Source organism: Tetrao urogallus (assembly GCF_951394365.1).
Source record: "Tetrao urogallus genome assembly, chromosome: 12".
Lineage (NCBI taxonomy): Eukaryota > Metazoa > Chordata > Aves > Galliformes > Phasianidae > Tetrao > Tetrao urogallus.
This window is the reverse complement of record NC_136825.1, coordinates 19,060,193-19,082,317: the sequence shown is the minus strand read 5'-3', so window position 1 is coordinate 19,082,317 and position 22,125 is coordinate 19,060,193. Positions and strand designations below refer to the sequence as shown.

General features: G+C 41.1%; 2 protein-coding genes across 2 annotated transcripts; one reads left to right on the top strand and one right to left on the bottom strand.

Moving 5' to 3' along the window:
• Positions 1-3,062: 3,062 nt before the first annotated feature.
• HSDL1 (hydroxysteroid dehydrogenase like 1) lies at positions 3,063-18,231 on the bottom strand (the record flags this gene model as incomplete). Its single annotated transcript, XM_079541217.1, has 5 exons — positions 3,063-3,164; positions 3,941-4,168; positions 5,658-6,103; positions 6,725-6,957; positions 18,194-18,231. 5 exons carry the CDS (start codon positions 18,229-18,231, stop codon positions 3,063-3,065), a joined length of 1,047 nt encoding a protein of 348 aa, XP_079397343.1.
• Positions 8,809-21,924, top strand: DNAAF1 (dynein axonemal assembly factor 1; the record flags this gene model as incomplete). The annotated part of the gene is made up of 12 exons (XM_079541216.1): positions 8,809-8,944; positions 9,270-9,410; positions 9,878-10,013; positions 12,023-12,114; positions 12,905-13,126; positions 13,810-13,976; positions 14,253-14,374; positions 14,895-15,109; positions 16,848-16,957; positions 19,424-19,492; positions 21,130-21,490; positions 21,827-21,924. 12 exons carry the CDS (start codon positions 8,809-8,811, stop codon positions 21,922-21,924), a joined length of 1,869 nt encoding a protein of 622 aa, XP_079397342.1.
• Positions 21,925-22,125: the final 201 nt, after the last annotated feature.

The window sequence follows — 22,125 nt, the reverse complement described above, 5'->3', positions numbered from 1 at the left end:
GAGGAGCAGCCTCTTCCTGTCCTGTTCCAAGGTGGAATTCAAGAAACACTGCGATGCAATCCTGAACCAGCAACATGCAGTGGAAAGGCCGTGAGAAGATAAAGGAAGAAGAATCATTCTGCCCGGGCTGCCCCACAGCCCGATGCACTGCCCAGCACTCCCGCAGGTCGCAATGCCCGGCACGGGCGATCACACCGCAAGTCCCTACCGCGACCGGGGCTATTATCGCCTCACCGGGCACGAAGCAGCGCCGTGGCCGCCGTCCCACCCGCTCTCCCGCCCGCCGCGCTCACCGTGCCGCAGCCGCCCCCGGGCCCGCCGCCGCCATTTTGTGCAATGTTTACCTCAGCGCTCTCGCGAGAGTCCCGGCGCTGCGTGAGGGGCGGGCGCATGCGCACTGCGCCGCTGGGTGTGGGGCGTAGCGTTGTGTGCTGGCGGTGTGTTTTACCGACTAACGGAAGGTTGTGTTCTTCTGCGTACTGAAAATAATTATAAAATCAAAGAATTGTTTGTTATCATGTTTGAGGACATGACTGAATAGGGTTTAATGCCTGTGAGGGAATGTTAGGGTATGTTGTTGGTGGGTGGGAGTGACAAACAAGCCCCACTAGGAATATAGCAATAGCTTCATAACGCCATTTAAGTCTTAGATTAAAAAAAAAATAAGGAATTTTTCACTCGGCCCTCCTTAAGTCCCATTTTCAAGTACACGTACGTCATTGCAGATGTACTACGCGCTGCTAACACCGTAAGTTGAAACAAACAGCTGAGAGTGTGGTCAGTTGCAGGCAGCACGAGCAGACATGGCCCGAGCCCACTTCCCTGTCAGCCCGACTCCCTCCTTCCCCCAAAAAGCGGAGTGCTCGGCTGCAAGAATGCACTACGAACAAGTGGTAAAAAATCACAGAACCATTAAGATTGGCAAAAACCTCTCACATCCCCCGGTCCAACCCCAGCTGTCTCTCAGTGCCACATCCCCACGGCTCCGGGACACTCCAGGGACGGCGACTCCTCCACCCCCTGGGCAGCTGTGCCACTGCATCACTCTTGTGGAGAAAGAATTGTTCCTAATATCCAACCTGACCCTCCCCTGGTGCAACGTGAGGCCACCACCTCTTGCCCTGTCGCCGTTACCTGGGAGCAGAGGCTGACATCCCCTCCCACAGCCTCCTCTCAGGGCTGCAGAGCTCTGCCCTGAGCTCCTCTTCTCCACGCTGACCCACCCCATTCCCTCAGCCGCTCCCACAGCGCTGTGCTCAGACCCCTCACAGCTCCACTCCCTTCCCTGGGCACACTCCAGGACCTCCACGTCTTTCCTGCACCCAGGGGCCCAGCGCTCAGCACAGCACTGAGGTGTGCCCCCAGCAGTGCCGTACAGACTGAAACGATCAGAAATTAGTTCATCCCACTCGAGGATCAGAAGATCTGAGCCTCAGTAGAGCAGCTTATTTGTCTTCCCAGGCTGGCTTGCAGGTTCGCCTGCAGTGCACTGAGCCCAGCATCCAGGCAGTGCTGCTGGAGTTCAGGCACAGACGTAGGCTGCCTACTCCACGCTATTTGCCTGAACACAATCAGAGCTGCTCCAAAAGTAATGCCATCTGTCCCATAACAGCAGAGGCAGATGCTGATGGTATGGCAATGGAAGTCAAATCTTCCCACCAATATCCCATTACATGTTGTTGCCACATGACATATGGCAGCAGAAGGGCAGTCTGACAGAATGGTGCCTGACATGGAAGTGCAGATGAGGCGTAGGGATGCGACTGAATTTCTCCATGTGAAAAAAAAGATGGCACTAACATTCACTGATGTTTGTTGAGTGTTTATGGCAACTGCACAGTGGATGTAGCACAGTGAGGGGTGGGTGGTACATTTCATCAGTGGTCACCACCCCTAGAGCAAGCTTTCTTCACAGCTGGGCTGCAAAGGCAGCCAAAAACTGTTTTCTGAAAAATTTAATAAGAGGAAATGAATCTGTTTAAATGGGCAACAGCCTGAGAGGAGCTCTATCCTAAAGACATAGTGCTGTGTATAAAATGCTGCACAGTTATTTTCATCATTTTGATATTTCAGTGTAACGTTATAGAAGCACTACTAATGATGATATCAAATACAGAACGAATACATCTTGTTCCAGGCAGCAAATATGTTCAAAGAAAGGACAGCTGTGAAATTTAGTCTCTACAAGAAATACAAGCAGTGCGATACCAGATGACATCTAGTAAATATATATACACATTTTTTAATATAAATAAAAACAGCCATACAGAATCAAGACATCAGTAACCTTTTTTTAATTGTCATATGCAACTAACTTTTGTTCTTAGAACACTCTTTCTTTTTTACTTTTTCTTAGCTAATGTATTTTTTACAATCTGTTTCAATTCTTCAGTCACGCTTCAGATTGCTGAAGGAATATTTAAAGCGTGGTCAAAAGCATTCACACTTAGAATAAGAAAGAAAAAAAAACGTTATCTTCAAATTCTTCTGCAGTTCTGTAAGACCTTTTCTGTCATTTAAACGACCTCCAAATTAGTATGACTTTATCAAAATTAAGATGTATGGTAAGTACCCTGTTCAAAAACAATATTTGCACTTAAAACATACAAGGACCTGCCATAAAAAGACCAGAAGACTCATAAACTGCATATTGATTGAATAGGACTGTCTTTTCAAAACAGCATGATTTGTTTTGGGCCCAATATCACCAGAGCTGGAGAATTCTCAAATTCTGTTAACATTACAAATCAAGATTACATAGCACTACACAAAAGACAGTCATTTACTATCAGAATTAAAGTTGTATCTGCTCCTGTCCTATTACCTTACAGACAAAGTGAACTGAGATCAACTCTTCGTCCTGGAGGAATGCAGAGAAGGAGCTGCTTAGCACAACGATGCGGGATCCAGACTTCTAATGTCTAGGTTATTGCTACGAGTAACACTAGTTACACTGTTAAGCAAGTTATGGATAAAATGCAGTAAATCCAGGATTCACTTGACCATTTTCTAGCATTCTGATCAGATTGAAGTACTTATTTATAATGGACATCTGGATATTCCTATTTTGCTTTGTGTGTTAAAGCTTCCTTGCGTATAATTCTGCAGAAGTACTGTGCAAACCATGCCCAGATCCATTCAGGTAGACGTTCACCCAGTGTGAACTGTGGAGAAGCAAGGGTGACAAGGGAAGAGAGAAAGAAGAAAGGAACAAGAAGATTAAGATATATTCCATTAAATAAACAGTTTTTCAATCTACCACTAAAGTACAATACTTATTTGAACACAAGCAACTAACACTTTTAAGTAGTTGAATGTAAGGTTATTTAGCTATTTTGGAAAGAGTGTGTTCACACACTTACGTGTGTGCAGCTTGCACGGTGGTGAGGTTCTGCAAATAAATAATGAAGCACTTTGTTCAACAGCAATACTGCCTACTTTCTTTAGTTCACAAATCTTGCCAGAATCCTTCCTGTTTCTTGTCTTTACTTTGGAGTAATCCACACTTCAATGCCTTCTGGCTCAATCAACAAGGTAATGTCATAAGGTGATGTAAGATCCCACCATCTTCCCCAAAATTCAAAGTCATACAGAGAACCTGCATCCATGTAGCTTTGGTTAAGAATGTGCACTTCTTCCTGCATTATTCCATCTTCCTTGCCTACCCCAAAGTAGAAGTACAGCCCATAAATTAAGACTGAGCAAGAAGCTACTATTGTTTGTACTGGATCCAATTCCCAATTGTATTACAATTCTAAAAACATGCGTGTTCTTTTAAGTGGAAAGAGCGAGATAACACTGCACAATGCCTTTAGATCCTATGGTATATGCTGTACTTTTCCAGAACGCTGACATAGTTTCATTCAGGCTCCTAAGGAATGAAAGTTGTTTTTTTTTTTTTTTCCTGACAAACATTAAGTAGTTTGATGAATTCCTTTACCTCTATTGAATGCTTCCAGTAACCAGGAGTCCTTTTGGATAACCCAAGGGTAGAAATAGCATGACTTGCATACTCTTCAGCAGAAGGAAAAAAGAAAGATCTCTTTGATGTAACGCTGCTGCATGACACCATTTTTGTAGCAATTACAAATGGGGTTAAACTCTGAACAAAAATTCCTTTTGAAGCATATTCGTAATACAATGCTCTACTGAAATAGTCCAAGTAGGCCTAGAAAAACAAAAGCAGAAAAAGATATTCAGTTTTGTTTTTACAATGAAGTCCCAGAGCAGATTTTTGTTAAAATTACAGAAAAGCTGTAGCATACTTGAAACATGAAGAAAGCACTAGCCTAATATCTGTGAATCAGAATGAGAAATTAGCTTGGCTCAGGAGAACAACGCTGATGCCATGCTGAAGATAGGGCTGTCCTGCATGGCCATTTCTCAGAGAGAACAATTGGTGAGTGAAAGGGTTTCTGCTCCCAGATGGCCTTCCAAAAACAGTTTCCAACCCACTGTTGGAAAAACGTCATCCACAAATGCTCTTACACCTACTTTGTGAAAACAACCAAAACCAAAAGCAAGGAAATCAACCACTACGAACACCCTAGGCTGTTCATGCACAAGGAACTTTAGGAAGCTAGAGCAGCTTGTACCCTTTTCAGTGCTTAAGTAACAGTTCATAGACCATGCTTGAAACCTGATCTCAGATCTAGATAAAGTAAGAATTTTTAGTAGTCTTCTGTTTTTTGCTCTTTTCCATTCATTGATATGGCTCAGGTCTACATACAGTTAGCATAACCAAGGCACAGATGCTCTGCAACAGAGAGATAGGAATCTTAAGACAGATTCCATGCTGAAGAAAATCTGCAAGAAGTCATACGTAGCAAGTACTTTCTTCTGCCTGGAGTAAAACCATCTACATTCTCCCAACAGGTATCTTGGAATGAGGCCGTTTGAGTGTTGGGTTCCAGCAGAGGGCAGCAACCATCTACCCAAAGCAATAACCGCTGTGTTGATACAGCTGGATCTGGAAGAGATCCTTCCACTATTTCCCCTGCTTCTGTGGATTAAGTGGCAAATTATGCTGCCAAAGTCTGCATCCTCATGCACATTCATATATTGAGCATCACCTCCCTGTCCCATCCTATTCACTATTGACTGGCTTTCCTGAGGAAGAATAATTGTCTGTGGGTTCTTTTTCATTTCTCCCCAGATATTGTACAGACAGCACTGTAAGAAGCTGCCTGCTCCACCTAGCTACTTAGTATTAGCTGAAGCACAGTGGTGTGGGGTTTTTTGTTTGTTTTGCCACAGCTCTCATTGTAGCGGTAGCTTGTGCATGAATATAATCCCTCTTGCTACCAAATAATCAGTCTGCAAGTACATAAGTACACTGAGATATCTCTGTATAGTTCAGCTACAGAAGAGCCAACAAATTCTTCAGCCTTTCAGTGGGTCATTGAATTGCCACTACTGACCCATATGTCATTCCTCCAAGGTAAATGACATTTCCCCTAGCAGTATGATTATGCTGACGTCCACACGAAATTCACATAGCTGACTTAGGCTCGAAGTCCATTACTGGTAAGGAAAAGTTTGCAGCGTAACACATGATATGCAAAAAAAAAAAAAAAAAAAAAAAAAAAACCACACCCACAGCCTATAATGCTTTTACTCTTGAGTGCACATTATTAAAACATCACAGCCCAACTTACTTTAGAGGCTCCATAGATAGTTAGCATTGGTGTTGGCTGACAACAGGAAGCAGATGAGACATTCACAATTGCACCTTTCTTCTTCTCTACCATGCCCGGCAACACGATATGCACCATCATGTTAGCAGAAGCAATATTTATGTTGATCATGTCCCACAGCATATCCTCAGACAGGTTAGTAAAATAATCTGGGTAGGTATAAAACAGTCCCACATTATTCACCAAAATCCCAATTTCTCTATCTTTCAGGCCCTCCTTAATGGCATGGTAAGCCTCACGCCCCTTACTGAAGTCAGCTACTATGAAATCTGTTTCCACTTTATAGGTTTCAGATATGTTTCTAGATACAGCCTCTAACTTCTCTTTGCTTCGGCTGATTAAGATGATATTGACACCACGTTTGGCCAGTTCTTCAGCATATGCCTTCCCGATACCATCTGTGCTACCTGTAATTAATAGACAAAAAAGTATCAGGGTGAAAGTCAGAACCAGTCCAGTCTTCTATTACAACAGTGCTTTTATAGCTTTATTCCCTTCTCTGAAGATTACATGGTACCAATAATGGTGTTGTGGTTTGAGACCAGCAAAGATAATCTTGTCAGCAGCAACCTTCTATAATCCCACATCAAGACAGGTTTCATACTGTCTATGACAACAGCAAAAAGCTTAATAAAAGGAGAGGATGTCAGGTGTGGGACTTAAACTGATAAATTGAGCAAGGGAGCATGTGAAACTCTCAAAGCAAAAACAGTACATCGGTTGCACCTCTGTCAACCAGGCCTGCCTGCCAGCTCCATGGTTACTTACAGATCCTCATGTGTCCTCATATGTGCTTGAGAGACACCCTGCAATTTCTGAGAAAAGTTGGTCTGGGATTCTTCCCCAGTCAACACACAGAGTTCACCTGTGGAACTGAATTTACTAAGGTGCTCAACAATCATCACTACTCAGGCAAATTAACTTGTTTTCACCTTGCAGCTGTGACCTGACTTAATACAGGCCCTAACTTCTGAGCTCATCTAGCAAATCATATGAACATACACAAATATACTGCTTCAGTCTCTTACCAGTGACCACTGCCCATCTTCCATACCGCTTGACAATATCAATCTCACCAACCAGCTTTGGAATAACATGAAGCCTGAGCATACTGTAAGTGTCAAACACAAGAGTCAGACATTTTCTGACTGTGTACCAAGCTCCAACTATAGCCAGGGCCTCAACGTAAAAACTGCAGGAACGACTGATCTCTCTGTACAGCAGGTTGAAGCGATCCACTGCAGCCATGGTGATCAGAAGTCTTAAAAGGAAAAAGACACAGGCAATTATAATCTTCTCTTCAACCTTTTCAAACCTCTGAGATTTAGCAATTCCAACTGTCCTACACCAGGGAGTAGGAACTAGAAAATAGTTTTCACAGCATTCCTATCCACGATGATGCAACACTAAAAATAACAGCAGCGGGGAAATGTCAGGAATCAGTCAGCAGTACTTTCTAGAAGAAAAAAACAACAACAAAAACACACGATCCCTTTATCATTAGAAAAAGCACATTAAATCCTCTAGATGTGAAAATATGGCAAAGCTTCCATGAAGAACATGAGCAACACATATCAAAATACAGAGTAAGATCAATTTGATTCTATCAAGTTGCTGATGACATTGAGTGGTACAGCTAACACCATAGAAGGAAGCAATGTTGTCCAGAGAGCCTGGGCAGGCACAGGAAGGGGGCACACAAGAACCTAATGACGTTCAACAAGGACAATTGCAAGCTGTTTTGGGCCAGGGCAATGCCAGGTACGTCTACCTGAGAAGAAATAATTGAGAACAGCCCTGCTGAGAAGGATGCGGGGATCCTGGTACACAAAAAGTAGGACATGAGCCAGCAGTGTGTGCTTGTAGTCTGAAAAGCCAATGGTATCCTGGACTGCAGCGACAGAGGGGTGACAGCAGGGTGAGGGAGGGGATTGTCCCCTTTACTCTGCCCTCATGATGTCTCATCTGGACTACTACACCCATGCCTGGGAACTCCAGTACAGGAGAGATATGGAGCAGTTGGAGCAGGTCCAGAGAAGATCATGGAGATAATCAGAAGGCTGGAGCATCTCTCCTGTGAAGATAAATTGAGGGAACCAGGCTTGATCAGCCTGGAGAGGAGAAAGCTTTGGTGAAACTTCGCTGCAGTACTCTAGAACTTAAAGGGACCTTATAAGCACATAACTTTCCGTATGGGCAGACAGCAGTAGGACAAAGAGGAATGGCTTTAAACTAAAAGACAGGAGATTTAGCTTAGATACAAGGAAGAAATTCTTCACTAAGAGAGCAGGGAGACCCCGGCACTGCTGCCCAGTGAAGCTGCGGGTGCCTCATTCCTGGAGGTGCCCAAGGCCACGCATGGGGCCCCGGGCAGCCTGAGCAGGGGGTTGACACCCAGCCCAGGGCACGGGGCTGGAACTGAATGATCTCCTCGATGACTGTAAGAAATCGTGGAAATGCCATGTTTTTTAGTCCCGGTTCGTGACCCCAGCCCACCGCTCGCCCCTTCTCCCCGCGCAGCGCAGCGGCCCTGGCGCGCTGCTCCAGCCCTGACCTCACGGCCCGCCCGGCCCCGGCCCTACCGCGTCGCAGCACAGCGATCCCGCGCCCCGACGCTGCGCCGCCGTCACCAGAGCGCCGCCGGCCGCCGCGGGGCCTTATGGGCGCGCACGGCGTTGCCATGGAAGCGGCGGCCGTTGGGGCGGGAGCGGGGTGTCCGCTTGGCTCCCCGTCCCTTCCTTCCCGCTCGGCCTACGGCTTCTGCTGACCGCCGGGCCCGGACGGGCTGCTGGCCTTGGGCATCCGGCCCGCGTCCCTGCTGCCAGCACGAGCTGAGCTGCGGGGGCAGGTAATGGAGGGCCGTCCCGGGGCTGCAGGCCGGCGCTGAGGAGAACAGCGCCTCGGTCAGCCTTTGTGCTGCTCTGTGCTGAGGGGGTCTGGGCCGCGCCGGCACGGTGCTGCCCGCTGAGCAGCCGCACGCTCCGTAATCTGCTCGTTCCGGTCTCCTCTGCCTCTGACGGGTCCTGCCAAAGCTTTTGGACGTAGCGTCTGCCAGTAGCGCTGTGAGCCGCGCGGCGACCTGACACGGCTTGTCTAAATCTCGTATCTCAGAATGCTGTCACGCAGCAGAGACTTGGAGAGAGGCCACGCAGGAGCGGTCATTGCGCCAGAGGTGTTGAGAGAGACGCTGAGCAACACTGGAAATGAAGCTGCCCACGCACTGAGTGAATGCTGTCCTGTCAGCAGGGGTGAGCTCTGGCAGCTGCACTGCTGGGAGGCGCAGGGCAGCAGTGATTGAGCTGAGTCCACGCAGCTGGGAAAAAAAAACTGTTGTTGAGTATATAAGAGTCTGTTGTTAAGTTTGTTCTTTCCCACGCTGAATTCACTGAAGGTCTTGCTGTAACTGAGGCTTACTGGCCCTTCCCCTCCCGCCATTCCTTGTTTCTTGAATTTCCTTTTTCTGGAAGCTTACTTTATGTATTGAAGTCATACGTCCGGCCTTACCTCTAATTGTTTTAATTACAGTCATATGTGTGACTTGTGTACAATCATCTTGTTTGTTTCTTTCTTAAGAGTCAGGACCAGAAGCAAAACTAGAAGGTTCTGAGCAGGAATCTGAAGAGAAAACTATTGAAAATGCAATTGGCCAGAGGCAGAGTAAAGACAGCTTGAATAACTATAGCACTGGAGACACCCTCCAAAAAGTACAAAAAGGTAAATTTGTGGAAGAGCAGACAGTTTTTGTGTTGACTGATACACCATTATCTTTACGTGTTAAAGTAGTCTTAGCACGTAAATTAGGCTTTAGCAGTCTTGTTTACCTCTAATTATTGTTAATTACATGTAATATACAGTGGATGTCCAAGATCCTAAAACATTGGTGCCAGTATCGTATTCTCACTGTATATTATAATAATACCTAAGACTTAAGTGTTCTGCCTGACTTTCATATGTAAACAAATGCAATATTTCAGCAGTTTGTTACTAGTTATTGTTGTATTTTGTCTCCTATAGAAAGTTAAGCTTATTTTAATTAAAAAGATCTGCAGAAATCTTGGTTAGAACGCAAATTTTCTTGAAATTCATATTCAAGTGCTTTTCAGTATTTTTCTGAACTAACTGGAAACATGACACAATTCCTCCACCCATGCTGAACTGCAACTTGTTTTCTTACAACAAAGATGTTAAAACTGAACAGAAAGCCATCAACTGTACATCCAGAGCAGATCAACGGGATGAGCAAAAATTGGTTGGTGATCACAAGTCAGTAACCAGCTCATTCAGTCAAAAGACAGAAGAAAAAGGGGGCTGTGTGAGGTAAAATATTGTTTATTGATGGTTTTTATTTAAATCCTGGCATCACTGAAATCAGTAGGAGCTTCACGTATTTACTCTCTACATGTTAACCTTAACTCTGGAAAATGATTTTGAAGATGAACTTGAGATTAATCAATAACTCAGGAATTGTTGATATTTCCAGCATTTGTACTTCTTTTTATTTAGCAAACTACCTTTTAAATGTATGATGTAGTTTTTAGTGGATTTGGAAAAATTTCTGCAAACTCTTGTGGGAGCAGATTTGACCAATTCTCAGTATGAATTCAAAGGATGCACTATATTAATTCATCTTAATGTAAATATTACAGTTGTCAGGACAATTTTTGGCAGAGGTATGTGAAGGGACAGAGGCCCTCTGAGTTACCAGGAACTAGGTTGGATAAGTAATTTCATTATCCCAGGCTAATCAGGTCATCAAAATTAAATTAAAATTAAAATAAATTAAATAAATATGAGTAATGATGTCAGAAGTGCAACAACTGCACATGATACTTAGCATTCTTAAGGAACACATTTTATGGTTCTGTAAATTGACTAAGGATGCTGATGATTTGATTAAATGCTGCTCTGAATAGCTCAGTGGAAACCAGAGTAATACACCGCATGCACACTGTGTATAGTAGCATACTTGGGCTCACAGTGCAAGAAAACAGTATGTTTTAGAGATTTTGCTCAACATTTATAAATCCTTCATTCCTCCAGAGGTTTATTTCAGCCTGTAGAGCAGTAACAGGCTGACAATCATATTTGGTATCGCCCCAAGAACTAGTCAGTTTACTGCATTAGACCTTTGTTCTTCAGCAATATTGAAGTTTACAGCGTGGTAAGTGACTGTATCTAACAGAGAAATCTCAGAGTTCATGGTGAAAGATACACCTTCACTGCCTTTACTCATGGTGTTGTTTGTTTTTAAAATACCTGCTTGCCAAGGAAGTCTTACTGTTAAAAGTTTTAGTCCTACAAATAAGACCACAAATGCCAAGTTCAGTCTATTAATAAGGGACTTGGAAGTGGAAAATAATTTTGGATCATATAGTATCATGCTATTGCAATATTTCTTTAGGTGGAGGATATCTACTACAAGTTATATTTTGGGTGGAATTTTGTTTTAAAAGAATCTGATCTTCCTATGCAGGAGGAAATCTGTGTTTTCAGCTTCAGAGTGTTTTTACTAGATATCTTGATGGGTTCCCAATTTTATTCCCTGTGCTAAAATTGTGTTTAGCTGTGCAGACTGGCCTCCAAAACAGTATCCAGTTATTCTTTGTAAAGTTTGTGCTGGAGGACTGCCACCTCCATGGAACTATCAGTGCAGTGCTCTCTAGAGCAGGATCTGCAACAACCGCAAGTTTATCCCTGTCCCTGCACATCTGTAGCCCTGGGCTTCCCTTGGGATCCTTTTCTGGGTTCTCACTTGAATGAATGCTCTCGTAAGTAGAACTGAATGTTAAGTAATTACCATTTAACTGATGCTGCCCATTTTCTGCTCTGGCATTCCTAGCCAGTTAAAGAGGTGTGCTAAAATGTTACTGGCTGCCAGCCTTTCATCAAAATGTTAGGTTGATAACTATTGACTTTCTAGTCTGAAATGGTGACTCGGTGTCCTAGGTGTTGCTTATTGGCTATGCCAGCAGAGATGTTGCACCAAAGCAGCAAAAAATGGAGGAAAGGGCAGAAGAAGAAATAACCAGTCTAACAAAAATTCATGCTGCTCTTTTTAAAGAAGATGAGCTCTCTAACATCCTACCTACATTCTCTTTTTATAGCAGAAATAGGAAGGGTCTGGTAACACACTTCAGGCCGATATGAATGGAAAGCAAATCTGAAAAAATGTAGAGCTTTTTCACTCTGAGTATCGTCTTGTAAGCTGTAGCTATTTCTCTTGCATAGAAGAAATATTAATTATTTTGCATTGAAATCTGTTTTATAAAAAATAATAGAATGTGTGCTGAAGTTTTTTTCGCTTCTGCTTCCTATTATTCTTTTAGAATGACAAAAAAGATTCTGCAAGACATTTGTAAGCAGCAGAAGTTGTACTTGACCCCATCCTTAAATGATACGCTTTACTTGCATTATAAAGGTAAGCCGTGTACAAGATTGTATGGATGTATCACTCTAAATAGTATCCTGGCAGGGAATCTAGTTTATGGCTCACTGACGTGAGGTAGGTATTTAAACATCGTTTTAAATGAGAAACATAATTTAATTTGATATAATAATGTAATTGTGAAACAAAATGAGCAAATATGAAGGTAGAAAAGTGAACCGTAGGCGATTGGCCTGATTCATTTTGTAGAGTCATTCAAAAGATTGATAGGAACCAAGAGGCACTTGAAGGCTTGAGGCATTTTTAGAAAAGATGTCTTAAAATACTGATCTAATTCATATGTTTTATTTTTAAATGTCTTTGTGTAACACAGTTGTGCACCAAATTTTGGGACTTCTGCAGTGACAAAACAACAGTAAACACATGCTGTATGTTCTCAAATACTACTGAAAGAATAAGTTGCTAGAACAGGTCACCCTTTTCTGATCTCTGAGCAGTTTTTCCGATTATCCAGCATGGTGAATGGTTTTAAATAAACACAACATGCTAAACCTACCTTCAACATTTGACTTTATGTTTACTATTTTCTCAGTATTTAAGAATCTAAGCACTCCACAAGATGAAGACCAGAATAGGTACCTTGTAGGTACATTTTCTCCCTCAATGGGCCAATTGAATTGCTAGAAGTCTTACCATCAGTTTTAGTGCAGGTATTCTCACAGGCTGTTTCAGCAGCACTGGCTTAATGAATTTATGCTTTGAATGACTTAATTTTAGCCAATGCAGTTTCAGTTTGAAACATCTTTTTTGTTTTTTTCTGCAGGATTTGACCGCTTGGAGAATCTTGAAGAGTACACTGGGCTGAGGTGTTTGTGGCTGGAATGCAATGGCTTAACAAAAATTGAGAATTTGGAGGCTCTGACAGAGTTGCGCTGCCTCTACTTGCAGCTCAATTTAATTAACAGAATCGAAAACCTGGAATCCTTACAAAAGCTGGATTCCCTCAATCTGAGTAACAACTATGTCAAGACCATTGAGAATCTCTGTAAGAACTGCTGGTGAAGGATGTTTTGAGTTACAAGAAGCCCATAGTCATAAGATTTGACAGTAGTTTCATTTTTAAATTATTATTTATATTAAAATGTTGCACAGTATCCAATACCGAAGTCCACGAGGCGACTATCAAATCAAATCTATGTATTTTAGTTTAACAGTTCTGCAGTTTAAGTATATGAGGAAACAGAAAACACATAATTACTACTTAAATACAAAGACCCAGAAATGTTTAGTATTTCCTCACTTCTTAATACCATCTCGGTACTCCTCTGTTTTGCAGACAGGCTGTCAATCTGTGTTTTACCATTTACTTTACAGTTACAATTTGCTTTGGCAGTTGCAGATGTGATACCAAATCTTTTACATCTGTTAAAGGACTATTTTCTTTTATGTACATTAAGAGTAATCTAAAACAGAAGTTTTTGTGTAACTAACTAGTTTGAAACATGAATTAACAACAACCAACCAGTATTAAAACAAATAACTATTTTTCCTGAGGTGAAGGAAGCAGCTTTGGAGGCATAGCCAAAAAATATGTATAAGCAGAGCAACAAACTTGAGAAAAAAGCTACCCATGTTTCAGTACAGTGATGCTGAAAATTCTACTTGCTCCAGACAGTTTTCTATGAAGCAGTGGCTCTCTCCTTTCATTGTGTTCTTTCTGTCTGACAGCTTGTCTAAAAGTCCTGAACACTCTGCAGATTGCTCACAATAAGTTAGAAACAGTGGAAGACATACAACACTTGCAAGAATGTCCAAGTATTTCTGTTCTCGATCTTTCCCACAACAACTTAAGTGATCCAAATATTGTAACTGTTCTGGAGACAATGCCTAATTTGGTAAGCCAAATACAGCTGAGGGTATGGATTAAGCGTATGAGTGAATCTTACGAAGCTGTTTTGTCCAGTAGTCCAGCATGTGATGGGTCTTGATCTAAAATAATTGTTATTGAACATTATTAGCCCTTTTGTAGATGACTTACAGCAACTGTTTTATTCACCATTTGTTTTTGAAAGGTTAGAGGCAGTGTGTACCCAAGCTGTATGCTTTTTGTTTGTTGGATTGTTAGTTTGTTTGCAGCTCAACTTTTAAAAATTATTTCCATGTTTCTCTAGCATGTGCTGAATTTAATGGGAAATCAAGTGATTAAGAAAATCACTAATTATAGAAAAACACTTACTGTTCGACTGAAACAGCTAACGTATCTGGATGACAGGCCAGTATTCCCAAAGGATAGGTAAGAAGCAGAGTCATCTTCTTTGCACAGCAGTAAGGCTCAAATGATCTTGTCTATTTTTTAATAAATATTTTCATGGAAAGAAAAGACTGGTTTAATTTACTGCAGGCAGGTGCCTTTCATTACAATAGAATTATACTAGAGAGAGCTACATACCTTTAAAAAAAAAAAAAAAAGTATTAAACAGAATTGTTCTACAGGAATGTCTACAGACTGAGAATCGAGTCATAATTTCAACAGAAACTGAGCAGGTGTCTGGGAAAGCAGAGCCATGATCACAACTCCTGATGGATCTCTGGTGTTGTAACCACTCATGCTTAGATAATATTTTTTCTTTTGTTGCCGTTCAGCTTGCAAGAAAAGATGCAGGTGAAGCCCTGCTCCATAAGGGATTGCCATTGCTATCTTCCTTTTCCCTGTTGAAAATACTTGGTGCTGTTACAAACTATTTTAAATTTCTCTTCTGTCAGAACAATGAGCTTTTTGGCTGTATTACAGTGGGCTCTTTTCTTTTCCATAGAGCCTGTGCAGAAGCCTGGGCTGTTGGAGGGCTTGAAGCTGAGAAGGCAGAAAGGGAAAAATGGGAAACTAGAGAGAGAAAAAAAATCCAAGATAGCATTGATGCTTTAGCTGCAATCAGGCAAAAAGCATTGGAAAAGAAGACACAAAAATATATAGAAGAAAGAGATGCAGGTGCAAAACATGGAAATGAAGGTGCAACAGACATCATAGAAGGTTTGTGATTCATATTTCAGATGTTTGTCACAGCTTTTCCAGCTGTTGTGCTCTGCACCAGAGAAAGCAGGTGCAAGTCAGTGCCACAGTAGCTGCAGTAAGTATTGGTGAGTGGAGGCAGGTAGCAACCCAAAAGCTGTATTTCCCCAGGATGCAGAATGGAGCTGGATTCAGGCACCTGGGGGCTCCAGCACAACCCCACATTAACCACAAGTCCGCTTCCAGGTACCCCTGTGCTGCTGCTTTAATTAACTGTAACTGGTTAAACTTAGAGCCTATCCACAGTGATAATGCAGGGAATTGGAGGAAGGTCTTTAATTAGTTAAGGTTTCACTTACTGCCCTTTTCTATGCCACTAATTGTCATTATTCAAGATAGAATAAATTTATGACCACTGATAATCCACAGCCTAACATTTTCAAGGACATCATGCATGTTTCAGGATAAACAAGACTGAAGCCAAGTGATAAGGGAGTACTACCCTGTAGAGAAGTATTTGTGAGGTACATTTTGACATTGTACAGGCTCTGAAATCAGACATGGCTGACTAACAAGTAAAAGTTTTGCAATAAGCTGATAGATTGCATAAAGTAGATGATACTGATCATCAAAATGTGCAAGCATATATTTTAAATGTAGTGAGTCCTCTCAAATTTAAATACAAATATAGCATAATTATTTACTGTATTGCACTCTCTAGCTGAGATTTTGCTGGAGAACTGTAGTTGCAGGGGAACTGAGATGGGAAAACCCACAGCAGTGCCACAGTGCTGGGAGGACTGCTGATTTGTGAATAGCTGCTCAAGCAAACCAGGAGCTTTTGATGTGCATCTTTGGCTATGCTATTACGACTATATGCAGTTTCGATATTTATAATAAGTAACAACAGATTAACTCAGCAGTTCTAGTGAACTCATTTCTTCTATAGGAGCATCTGCAAATTCAGGTAACGAAGAAAATTACAGTGCATCAGAGATATCAAATTTATCAGAACAGCAAGAACCTCAAGAGAAGACAGAGAAATTTGGAAATGAAAATTTTGATGCTCATGATGATGTGAGAACGCTCCTAATAGACAGAGGAGATAACACTGAATTCCCATCTGGAAAGATTCCTGAGGCTGCCTGTGAATCAAATTCTTACAAATGCTCAGACTTCAACAGGAAGATAGATGGTAAAGTACAGAGTGAAGAATCAAACCAAACTGGAGAAGTACAGATGATAAGCCCAGCAGACTCAGTGTAGCTCTCCTTTCCTGTGATTCCAAACAGCTGATTCGTAGCTGAAAAGATTCTACTAGATTTCCATAGCAATGAGCTGGAAAGCAAGTCATTCTGGATAAAATATTATTTTAATATTACAAAGAAAACTATTCGGAGTGCCCAGTCTGCAGCTTCTGATAAATGAAACTGGAATTCTACTTCTCATATGTGCTAGATTTAATGACAGTACAGGAGAGCTTACAGGCTTCCCTTGCTCCCAAGTCTGTATAGTGTTTCTTCCAGCAAAAGCTGGGCTTCACTCAGAGACAGCTCTGTGCCTTCACACACAGAATATTTTTTTTACATGAATATGTGAATGCATTATTGAAAAGTACAAATATTTATGAAATGTAAAGGGGACCAAGGTTATGACAAAGCACTGGATTTGGCTATTTGCTTCTACAGTGCTCGCTGTTGCAGCACACAAAGTCTTTTATCCAGCTAGTTCTCTTCAACTTGCTATCTCTATTTCTTAGATCTTCCAATAGAGAAGACAGCTTCTGAAAGGGCTGTGGTTCCTGAACTGGCTGAGTGTGCTGAAATCGAGCAGATCAAATGTGAGACACCAGAGAAACTTCAACTTGGTGTATGTATTAGATTCTGGTTTTATTTTCAGATTTTGGTTTGCTTGTTGTCTACTCCAAATTAATTCCTTTGACATCCTGGCTAGATAAAGTATATGGCCAGATTTCCAAGAAAGGTCCACTACTAGGAAAAGTAGGAGAAAAAAAAAAATTAAGTGGAAAGAATTTACTACTGTTACCAAAGTCTATTCTGTCCTTTGGCTATTAGATAGCCTGAAGTTGAACTTCTAGGTCTGAGATTTCTGTGGGGAGAGTTAGCAAGGACTTCCATGTGAAAAATAAAAATCATAATAGAAAGAATCCAGGGAGCAAATATGTCCTTCTAAGGAAAACTCCAATGAAGTATTCATTTGAGAAGAGAAACAATCATAGGAAAAACATAAGGAGCACATAGCCACCCAGTTATTGTCAATATTAGCTGGTAATATTGGATGTTATAATTGGTTCTCAAAATAAAACTTGCAAGCGTATTTCCATGTTTCATGTAGGCAGTAAAGGATTAGCATTTCTAATGTATTCTTGTTTTCTAAGATTTCTATCTGATGATGCAAACATTTAAGCATTTCGTCATATTTGGCCACGAAGACATGAGTGTGACCACTGAGAAATACAATTTGAGTGCAAAGGAGTATTATTCAGTATACTCTAGCTACAACCCTACTGAAAAACCGACAGTGCCAGATTATGACACAACTGCAAACTGTTGAGTTTAGGATTTTCCAGAGTAGTTAATATATCTTGTGCAACACTGCTAACTAAATTCTTACTGAAATGCTTTAGAAAAGTCACTTACATCTCTTCTGTGCTCTTAATGACTAGGAAAAAAAAACATCCTATTACTGTAAAGCTCAACTCATTGTTTCAGTAAGGGCTTATTGCTGCATCTTCCTATTCAGGTGTTTTTGATAATAGACTTAACAAGGGTAGTGGAGAGAACTGGCAGCAATTTCAAGTATATACAATGTGATTTTCATAAGCAGAACCCGCAGGGCTGAAATACAAGCTCTTTTCTTGCTGCTGTATGGCACCATTGTGTAACACAGTATAAAAGAAAAGCTTCAGCATGCCTACATGAAGTTTCTTTCATCACAGAAGAAGTAGGAATATTATAATTCTACAGAAGGGGAAAAAAAAATCAACAAATCTCATACTAATGCACATTTCAGTGTTCTATGCTATGCTGTTCTACAGCTGATACTTAACGTCAGGAGCTTCTGGCAGCAGCCTCCAATACTTACGCTATTGCAGATTTTCCAGAGGCATTTAGCACTGACATAGCAGGGGGTGGCTGAGAAGATGCCGTAAATTAGGATTTCTGAAGAAGTCTGTAGTCTTTATTCAAATACTGGAGCCCGCGGACGGTCTCTGTAGTAACACAAGTGAGGAGACGGGAAGATTTATAGTGCGCTGGATCTGACGTCCCTGTGTCGAGCAGAAACAAGTCAGACGTGCACAAACTGGTTTTCATGCATAATCTTCAGCAGCGTTTGAACTAACAGCTATTTCCCTTCTGACACCAACCTCGGTAGCAGTCAATCCTAATGCATGCATTTTTCATTCTAAAACGGTGTGAATTCAGGACGTGCTACACCAGCACGACCACATCAGGAAACAAGTTTTGTTTTATTTCTGTACGCGTCTTCACATACAAGACCCTGCAGATCAGATGATCCTGATGCTGCTGTGCCAAGTGAATAGCTGTACAAAACCAGTCTGCTCTAAAACACAGTACTAAAGGAGGTGCTTTTACCAGCATTAGACTGCAGTGAGAAATTGCTAGGAAGGTATTACGTTCTACCTGACATTTTGTATTTTACCCTCCATTTTTGCTTTCATTGTCAGCAACTAGCGTGTGATTTAGAAAATGTTTTCTAATGGAAACCTGGAAGAACTGATCCTGTCTGAGGGAAAAAATTCTCAGCAAGTTTCCAGTTCCATTTCCTTAATTAGATGACATTCACAGTAAAACATTGTTTTATTAGTTATATGTAGGTTAGCAGAATTTACTGAGAAATTGTTTCAGAAAGTCAGAAGATCTTATTTTGGCTTTTACCAAAAAGATGAATTACAGTTAAGATTAAGTCTATTGATAGATAAGAGACAGCCAAGAGATGTAAACCACATTTCCTTTTAAAATCGTGTTAGTGTCTTCTTGTCTATCCATCTTTCTTCCTCTTTTTCTTTTTTCTTTTTTTTTCCTTTTTGTTTTCATAGTCAGAATAGTAGAAAAGAGCATTCCACTTGGCATTGTTTATCCCTTCCCCATTTACTCTTTCTGGAAGCAGATGTCTGTTTCTCACATGTTTAACACAGAAAACTGTCATCTTGGAGAGCATGACAGTCCAGTTTTTCTAGTTGCAGCTCCTTACCTGGAACAGCACTGTATTAAAAATATTCCCAGGGAGATGAAGATGTCATATTTATTCATTTGAGCTAACTTTTCCCACTGACTTTGTGATTGTCTTCAGGAACTACCTGATTTAGAAGACATAGATGTAAAGGAATTTCCTCCAGAAGAGGAAATATTTATTCAAAAGGTAAGATCCTTAATTGTACCACTGATGAAGTTTGCCTGGCTAATGTTTTGCAAAAGGAAGGTAATCTCAGTTGTGTAATGCTGTTTTGGGAGATACAATCAGTTGTGTATTTATAAACTAAAATGGATGTTTAGGCAGATCTTGTTTATCCCCTTGTAAATTTTCTTTTAATTTGTTTTTTTTGTAAGTTTTGCCTTGTAGAAATTGGAGAATGAAAAACTAAAGTCCAGAAATGTGACAGTTAAATAAAATTAGTTTCTTATAATATAGTATTTAAATGAAGATTATTCATAAAGTATACTTCACCAGTACGAATTAGCTGCAGAGAACTGAGTAGGTTGTCCAGATGGCCTACTGCTGAATAAAAGCAAACCTTTCAACTTAAAATACAGAGATCAAAACTCTTTGGCTTCACTTTAAACTAGAGAGACACAATGCAGTGCCAGCCCACTTGGTCCATGCTCAGATTAATCTGGTAGGCAAGACTATAGGCAGAAACAGAAGAGGAAGAAGCAAAATAAAACAACAAAGATTGAAAGCACAGCTTTGATTCTTGTGCTGCTGGTGGCTCATATCTGCCGTGCTGGAAGTAGGCTGATAGAGTATGCAGTTCTGCAATAGCTTGGAGGGACTTGTAAAATTTTGTGTAAGGCATGGGTTTCTCTTGCTCTTCTGGTTACATGCTGTACTGGTGTCGCAAAATGTCTTGGCCAACAAAGCCTCCAGTTAAATAGAAGATAAGAGAAGGAATAGAGCAGGGCACAAAGAGGATTAATAAAGCGTGTGTTGGCAGCTCTCGTACTCCCCAGGGCGTTTGGTTCTTAAATGCAGTTAGTTAAAGATGTCAGATCCCTCTTTTGGGCAGTGTCTGTAAGTCCTAGCAAAGTTCAGTGCATTGTGTAAGTGAGTCATGCAAGCATTGCTCACAGTGGTGAAATGTAGACCTCTTGGTCTTGGTCTTGCTGCTTTACTCCCCAAACCCTCCGCTTCAGAATAAATTCTTCAGCAGAAATCCAGCCTTGAGTTCCCATTGCCTCTTAATTAAGGTCATTTCCTGAGCACTGGAAGTGCCAAAGTTAAATTCTTGTTATGATTAAGGTAATATAATAGATCTGAGCCCATTAATCCTCTTGCCCTTGTCAGTGTCTTGCTCCTGAAGTATGTGCTTTTGGGTTTTTGTTTCTATTCAGTCTGATATAAAAAGAAATTCGTGTTCAGGTTGACTCAATATCAACCAGCTTGGGTAAATCAAAGGGCCGCACTACTCTGATCTGGTCTACGCAATTAGGATCCTCTGTTTTTTTTTAATGTAATGCTCATATTCACTTTGGTACAGTGAACTGGAAAAGAAAAGAGTTCTAGATTTCAGCAATTGCTATTGCTGAATTGCTGCAATTACCTTTTCTTGTAGGAATGATTAGTAGCTTATGATCAGCTCATGGCTAATGTGTGACATACTTAACCCAAGATCAGTTTGCAAAAAAGCAGAACAATGGCTATGAAGCAGGTCTTCTGTACATTTTGACAGAAAAACACATCAAGACTAGCAATAATGTATGGATCCAAGTGATATTTACCTATTCTTGCTGTTACATCTAACATAGTAATATTTTCAATTACATTTTCTACCTTTCCAGCAAGAATATCACCCAAAGATTGAAATAATTTCTGAAACAACAAATGATGGTGATTCTGCATTAGAGGAAAGCAATAAAAACACATTTGAGGACTCAGTAGGAGAAGCTGCAACATCCATTTTTTCAAATGTGCGTAAGATCCATAAAGAGCAAGAAAAGGAGTGCTTGAGACCCCTTGTTAAAGAATTCTTCACAGAGCCTTCTTATTCACAAGAAGACAAACCAGCTAAGCCCAGTAAAGTCTTGGTACAGGAGGTTACCCCCCAACCTCCTAATAACCTACTGTTGTCATCAGTCTGCAGTCAGCCAGATGACCCCAGCCAACAGGAAGGGGGCAGAAAGATCACCATTGCTTGCTCTGGTAAGATTACAGCTGTGCAATTAATCACAGAGAAGAATGGGTGGCAGATATGTGCTGACGTTAAGGATGTGTTGAGCTCTTGTGGAAAAAAAAAAAAAAAAAAAACAAAAAAAAAAAAAAAAAAACCTGTAAGTCCACAATGTAACTTAACAATCACCTCTGCTTTTTGTTTACATAGGAATCCTAATGAATTAAAAATTAAAACGTTCTCTTTTTTTACACGAGTCATTGCTGAGTTTAATCTAAATGGTTTTTAAAAACTGGGTTCCACACTTCTATTTCCAGAATTAGAAATCACCAGTGAGTTTCACCTGCCTTTAACTTGCCTTTTAACAGGGAGCAGTAGTGGTGGAGGAGTACAGCAGCTGACTGAAGGTGAGGAGTGTTCTCATGAACCCCATGACGACACGGGCAGTGAGAGGGGATTAGACTGATGGCTTTCAGTACAGAGATCGTATCTGGAGCATCATGCCTGGCTGACTGCATATGGCTGTTCTCAAGATGCAAAGCTCAGCAATGGAACTGCTTGTTAAAACAGACCTTACACTTATTATAAAAACCCAGTGCCTCAAACAAGAGTATTTCAGTCATTCAGCACTGATGTTGCTCCAACACATGACCTTCAGGGCAGGTAA